Consider the following 7514-nt stretch of genomic DNA (forward strand, 5'->3'; position numbering starts at 1 on the left):
CGTGTCATGCATGAGGTCGTTTTCAATTCTAACTAAAGGGCTGTCGCGACTACTTTTTGAGTGGTCAGAAGGAAAGACACGAGACGCCTGGATTACACTTTCGGCAATCTGCCGGTGTGGTCTCGTGGCCAAGTATAAGCTTAACGCCGACCTCCCTGTTGAGCACTCAGTCCATCGTCCTCCTCCTTGAACCCTGACCTCCCCTTTTCATAGCCAACTTCCACGGGTCCCAAGAAAGGACGCTTGTTTCTGTCAAGATCAGTAGAACGAGCTCCCCGTTTGGGACACAGGAAAAGCGGTTTGCAGGGCCCTGTTGTTTTTTGGTAGATTTCCAGCAACCTAGATAATTAATGTTCTCGCTGTGGGGATGTCAAGAGGCAACATCATTTTGTCACACGCATAACAAAAAATTTGGCGATTTTTCAAAAATGGTTGGCGACACAGCCTGTTTGGAGTATTTCGGCGTAGACATCAACCTTAGTGTTGCATAGTCGGGGTTCAAGGAGGACCAGGAGCAGACGAAGACCTATACACTTCAGTCGGGCAAAAGCTATGCACAACTGAAGTTGGAGTGGATTGTATCCTGCGTGGAAGGCCCTTAACCCTAACTTTAGCTCAGCGTCGTGAGTCTCGCTCCATTTTCTGACGTTCGTTGCAGGTGCTTCGGCCCGTTAAGACAACCAAAGATATCTGGGTTAGCTCATATGGACAACCTTCACTCCCTTGCACACACTCCCTTCATTGAGCTCTTAAACATTTCAGGGGTAGAATGGCTGTGCCATCTTGTGCCAGGCGAATTTGTCTACGCCATGTTGCAGAAACTGCGCCACAGCCAATGCCTCGTGCCGTTATGCACCGAATGGCAAAACGTGCGCCAAAAAAAAGGGTATTTTGTCTTGGTTTTGGTTTCTATCGACTCGACTGGCGACAATGAGCCCATTTAGCTTGGTCGGCCTTGCAATCCTTTGTTCTGTTTATTCTCCCTGTGGACCCCAAGTGGGAAGTGTGCGAAAAAAACTCGGGGGGGGGGGGGGGGGGGGGGTGTGGGGGGGGGTCGGATTTCAAGCGTTACACCACCTGTGACTAGATTGTTATTCTTCAACCATAAGCGGTTAAGCAAGTCGGCCGAGGTGAGGTCGAGTCGTTAAGCGTTAGATTGCCCGAGGCTCTGCGGCCCAGGATCTGGACGTCAGCCAGTTGAAAACAAATGAGCAAAAGATTCCTTTTAGTACTTTATCGTTAGAAGTTGGAACCACATTCCCGCAAGATAAATCACGATTTGGTAAAACTGAAACGCAGTCCGATCCGAAACCTTGCTGGCCAGCAGCTCTCATGCGAGTGGTAGATCTGCTCGGCATACTTTAACCTTGCTCCTGCTTATCGCGTCGAATACGATAACTACGTTAATCATAGTCTGCTGCTTCTATATTGAGTTGCACAATAGGATAAACTTGAAATTCGTTGCCCTGTTCCTTCACGCAACTGCACGTCCGTTGCTTATGCACATCACGTGGTTTGCACGTATAATTACTATGTCGAGCACGTGTGGGTTGTGCGATAAGCAGTGCTGCTTTGCAATTTGAGCAGCTGAAAGGCATTTATAAAATACCAAGGGCACTATCTTCAGAAACATATGTGCTACTTGCTTTTTGGTTTTTATTAAAGGGACACTGACAGGGTATTTAGGCTCGCCAAGGTTTTTCTGTGTACATTACACGTGAGAGCCCAACCACCCAGAAAACAGGTCGTGGTTTAAAATTCACTTTCTTTCCGACCGAAAACAGCCGATCGAGAAGTGACCGGTTTGAGTCACGCTCACTCTTCTCTGTGGCCGTGTGCCCTTTTTCTTTGGTTTAAACACAACCACCAAATATAATCAGTTGTAGGTCATCAAGGGCACACACACAATATTTAAAAAAAAAAAAAAAAAGAAATATGGTACCCATTTTTTGTGGCTTCTAAAAAGCTGCAAATGCGTTGTTTGGGGAAAAGGAAGTATCACAGCCACGTGACTTTCGCCACCTCTCTTCCCTGTATTTCTTCTTCCTCCCCAGTCGAGCAGTTATTTTTTTTTTTTTTTTACTTTATTAAAAATGTTTGTGACGCTGTAGCAAAATATTGATTGGGTAGTCTCCTGAACCGTAATAAATCTCCTTTCAAAGAATAAAACATAAATTTTGGTTTTCGCATGTGTTACTGTTTTCCCATCTACCTAGGTCCCTAACCACTCATGTTCGTCTGTGCTGCTGAGCACAATTGAAATTGCTCCCGTGCTTGTCTAAGACACTATCTGAAGTGCAATGAAAACTGATCTGATCTGCTCCTAGACTGCTCCAGAATGTAGTTTTAGCTGCTCCCAACCTGCTCCAAAACAGCTGTTTCAGCTGCTCCCGTGGCTGCTCCCAAGTATATTTCACGAGTTCCACCCCTGCATTTGGACAATCACAATCAGTAGCACGCAGACCAGTACCCAAGGACAATAAGCTAGTTGCTGAGAGTACCCCACGGCAGGAACGCCTGCTGAATAGGCTGTACTAGTAACCAAAAAAGAAATAAAAATATTTTCTTTTTCCAGTTAAATTTTTTTGTACTTTTAGAATTGATTACCCTGTGTGGATCATTATCATACTTTATAATTGAGAAAATTAGCTGCTCCTTGGAAAGGAACTAAGATTACCATAGTCTGTCAAAAAAAAAAAAAAAGTCCAATATTTAATTGTTGAACTTTGAATTTACTTACAAAAGAGACAAATTATTAAAGCATTTGCAGCTATATCAATGCATACTGGAAATGTTTAAAAATCCAGGATTTGTAAAGGGTGCCCTGCACCCAGTGCTATCACTTCCGTAAATTCGAGCACACTAGCTGACACTGCTTCCTTGGGTGGTGTTTGTGTGACACAAGTGTTCCATTCGGACAGGTGGTTGCATGCAGCGATGCATGTCCTGCAGCACACGTCTATTTCACGCTAGACCTTGGTTCTGCAATAGCGCGGCTTGTAGTTTCTCCTCTTCTACCTCGCGTCTTTATGACTTGTGGCACTCATTCTATATATGCATTGCAGTTACGCTTGCCAATGAGCACCTTTCGATCTTCCAAGCCTCTGATATGAAACGTCGCCGTCAGCTCCAGTTTCATGATCCAACATCGTCTTTCCTGCTGCTGTCGTCCTAAAAGCAAGCAGCAAACCTAGTCAAACTGCACAATTGACACCTCCTTTGTATTGATGCCCGAAGCAGGCAGGATGGTATGTTTGGCAAGTTCCATTGCTGTGCATAGATTTATTTCTGGTAGCTCAGCACCTTGCGAGAAAGCACAACACTGCATTGAAACCACAACTGTTGTTTTTCGGCTATTCACAAGATGGCACAACTTGTTCCGGTGGGCCAAATAAAAATTTTGGCAATACATGGAAACCGTTAATTATATGTATAATCTGGCTCATGGGTGTGATAAGGAAGGAGTTGGGAACCATTGGGTTGTTTCGTTATGATTTGGATTTAAACATTATTTTTACTGTTTCACTATATTTTTGGAACGGGATTCTTATTTTTTCACCTGTGTGGCGGAGACATTTGAAGCCCTTTATAGATGATACATTTTGGGGTTATTTACGGACAAGGAGTGCGATGCCTTCGTTTGGCGCAAGACAGATCTAGATGCATGTGCGACGTTTGCTGTCCTCTTCCAGGCCTTTTATCCCCGAATCCACCAGACAACTGATGCGGATGGTCGGGGTCGTGGAGTGCAAGCACAAGAGGTGCTCCCAAGAGATGTGGACATGGGAACAAGAACAGCATGAGACGTATGTGGCCTTTGCCATCCTTCAGACCTAACAGTATTTTAAATGCATGGCTTTTATGAGGTTGACTGTTAAGGTTTTCGGGTTTGTTCCTGGCTTGTGGCCTCTAAGGTAACGTCACGCCGATGGTGTCAATGTGTTTACAACGGTTGGTGTCTGACCATCAGGGCCGGAAAAGTGGTAGCTCTAAGAGAGCAGGTCCCTGGGTCTTTATTTTTTTTCTTTTATGCGACATTGACATCTTGTGGCACCGTGGTATTTGGTGACGTGATGACATGACATTGTGGTGTCTCATCACGTGACAGCATGGCAACACTGACATCGTGACGTGACGTAAAGTCACATGACCATAAGCTTTTCTGGTAGCCACATGACACCAGAAGACCTATAAATGCTATGTGTATAGAGCACCTTTGGGCTTTATAAAAAAAAAAAGGGTTCCTTTATTTTTTATTTTTTCCAAGACAATTACTTTTTGTTTTCTAGGCAGCCCCAAAGTTGCTTGGGGTCTGTCCGAGTTTTTTAGGGTTTCGTGCCAACATGCTGAAGTTCGCCAAGTCTGAAGGGCAGCAAGTCTAAATTCCTCTGCAAGGAAATCATTCATTAAAATTCAAGGGGTGCGTTTACGAAGCATTCGAAGGTGTTTACATTGTGAGGTGCAAAGCCATTCTTTCCCCCCAAGCTACTTATTGTACTGAGGACCAATTGTACTGTGTGTTGATTGTCTTGTCAAAGTGTGAATGGTTTCTGAGAAATTGGGTTTCAAAAGGTGTCCGGCATCTTGCATAACGCATCACCTTTTCGATATCGAGTTTAGATTAGTGTCGTGAAACACTTGCAATACGTTGCCAAGCAGCTGCTTTTGCTAGTAAATCTGCATCTGGATGACAGGAGTGGGAGATCCTTTTGTCCCAGCAGCAAGCTGCTATTGCTTGCTGTGGATGTGTCAACATTGAGAGCAGCCAGCTCAACCATTTAGATTTGTCAAGAACAACATAACATTTAATGTGCTAGGAATGTGATTCTTAAACTGCAGGATGGTGGTAGACAAACAAAAGGTTGGAAATAATGTTGGCGAGTTCAGCTGGATTTTTTTTGAAGGAGCTGTGCAACAATTTTAACATTGAAAGAATTGGCATCTTCTGCTTTTGATATTCACCTTGTCGACAGAAAACACACCTCCTTTCGTCGAAATGTTGCGATTCCGCCGCATAATAGCGAGGCAAAACTGCTTTTTAGGCAAGTTTGTGCTTGAACTTTGAGAACATGGTAGCACCTTTAGACACTGACGAGAAGGTAGAAGAGGACAACACAATGCGCTAACTTCAACTGTTCATTATATTTTGTTACATCCGCATACTGCATTCTTCGGAGAGCCAGTCTGTTCTCGTGGGCGTCAGCAGCTTCGGATGCAACCACCAGAGCTTCCTTGATCGCCGCCTACAATCCGCATACTGTTAGCTCTGCATTTGCAAAATGTCGACCTTGCGCCGAAGTGTGATGAGCAGGAAGCTTTCTGATCCTTTCGACATTGTGTGCGCTGCTTAGAAATGTGTAGTTACGTGGACTTTAAACTGCGTCTTGTGCCAGAGCACCCGTCACGTCCCCTGCAAGAGCAAAAGGAAGTGGATGTAATGAGCGATCGAACAGAGCAAAGGAGCACAGTGGGAACCGTGCCACCGTGGCCTCACGAACACAGTGCCGTCCAGTCCAACCCACGACTTTATTCAAACGAAAGGGCTGGTTGCACGCACAAGGGCGATAACTGCCGACACATTTAAAAGCGGCATTCCCTGCTTTGCACTGATGTCTCTGGATCCTGGAATTGTGCCCTTGTCTCTTCCCTGTCAGCTAGCCAGATGCAACGAAATACTAACATACGGACAATCAAAACCTCGCAAGGCAATTGGCCATACGGAGCTTGGCTTTGCTTTCCAAGAATCTAGTGACTTTAGTTCCCTTCAGTGGTGTCGCACTCTGTACATTGATCGATGTGTGGACAAATTGGTTACATTATCTCTTGTAGGGTGTGCCCAGCTGCCAAGAAGGCAAAGAAGGAAAGCAGGCCTCCCGCACCGCGGCCTGCAACTTCGCGACCCAAGACTCCCCCTTTGCGGCCTCTGGGAAGCAGGGGAATAATGGTGACTACACATATCTCGGGGCGCAGCCGTGGCGCTGCCAGCAGATCCAGTAGCAGCCGCAAGTGACAGACACGTCTGGCAACGACCTTGCCTTGCACGGACAATCTGGCTATCAAAATTTATTTAATTCTGTTGCTACATTCAAGAGAAAAACTCAATCGGCTTTGATTGTATTTGGTGCATTGCTGGATCAAATTTTTCTTTTCATCCTGGCATTTGACCATTCCTGTTCGGCGGCGCCTGTTGATGCTCGAGTTTGTCGTCCGCATCCAGGAAGGTTTGTGCGCTGTATTTATTGTTGTGTTTCGTTGACCGGTGCTCGGCCAATGAGTTGTGTCTCGTACTGTCGAACCAGTTTTGTTTGTACGACAAGGTGTCTAAAGAAAAAGTTTGCCCTCTAGAACAGTTCGCGGAAGAAAACGATGTGAGGCAGCGTGCTGCAATTTCATTCGAAGTCACACTTTTCAAACTGTAATGTCAAGCCAGATTTCAAGCTTCTCCTGGTTCCTTTTGTGTCAGATGGGACAAACCCCATTATGGGACCCATTATACTTTAATTTCTATTCTGTACACAAGTCGTTGAGGCGGTAAAATCTTTTATGCGTTTTAAGGCAAAGGTAGCGATTTTTTGGACAGAAGGTAGTAAGCCACTTCGTTTTCTTTTCGTTTTAAAGGAGCGACCTTTATTTTTGCATCCCGACCAAGGGCCTTCCCGAAACAAACGGTCTGGAGGCTTGGGCAAACGATCAAATATGTATCTGCATTTATCTACGGTCTCGGAAAGAGCCGTCAATTATCATGTGCTTGTGACAATGACTGCACTCTAGTCTACTGTTTGTGCTTCAGGACGGGAGGGCTCCTGAAGGCGAGTGTTTTTAGACGTTTACCTCTCGGACAAAGGCTTCGGTGAGGGCATGCTTTCTAGCGTCAACACTTCAGTAGTCGTCCCAGCACATGTCGGAGAGCAATCTGTGCTGAGAACGTCGGGACCAGCTTGCTAGAAACTGTGTTCCAGCCAAGATTGTGAAGGAAAGCCTACCAAGTCTGGTGCGCACGAGCACTTGAGACTTTGACATGCCAATCTGTGCTTGCATTATTAGCTTTCGCGGTCTTTTCTTCCATGTGGCTTTGGCTGAGACATCATTTCTAGTAAGCCGGACGAGGTGTGTGTAGAAAGCATGGTGTATTACTCTCCATGTGCCTGCAACGCAGTTCTGTTCCCGCTTTTTGTGCAGTTTTGATGAAAATAAATTGTTGTTTCCAGAAAGAAGCTTTTTCTTTCTTTACCGTGTCGAGGTTTCCCCTGATCGCTTTAAGGGGGACATGGCTTCGAAATTCAAATTTTTCAGAAAAAAACATTTTTTCAAAATTGACATGTTTATGTTTATTAACTTCCAAAGAATGGTTTCAGAAACTTTCATCTATAAACATGCACAATATATCTCGCAATAAATTATTTTCGACATGTCGGCAGCCCTCCGAGTCAGCAGAGAGCACGTTTTTTACGTGTTTTGTTTAGCGCTGCTTCATACTCATTTAACATAGCCAGAATATCTCGCCCTTATTGGAA

General features: G+C 45.0%; 1 protein-coding gene across 1 annotated transcript in view; it reads left to right on the forward strand.

Annotated features, from left to right (window-relative positions):
* The window catches only part of LOC115329522, a 9891-nt gene extending 2680 nt beyond the window's left edge, over positions 1-7211 (forward strand). The window contains exons 3-4 of the mRNA XM_029991164.4: positions 3693-3806; positions 5830-7211. Of these exons, the coding sequence (XP_029847024.2) occupies positions 3693-3806; positions 5830-6010 (295 nt within the window). The 3' untranslated portion in view covers positions 6011-7211. The remainder of the gene's footprint in view (positions 1-3692; positions 3807-5829) is intronic.
* Positions 7212-7514: the final 303 nt, after the last annotated feature.

The sequence above is a fragment of the Ixodes scapularis genome, unplaced genomic scaffold (assembly GCF_016920785.2).
Source record: "Ixodes scapularis isolate PalLabHiFi unplaced genomic scaffold, ASM1692078v2 PGA_scaffold10__122_contigs__length_95168666, whole genome shotgun sequence".
NCBI lineage: Eukaryota > Metazoa > Arthropoda > Arachnida > Ixodida > Ixodidae > Ixodes > Ixodes scapularis.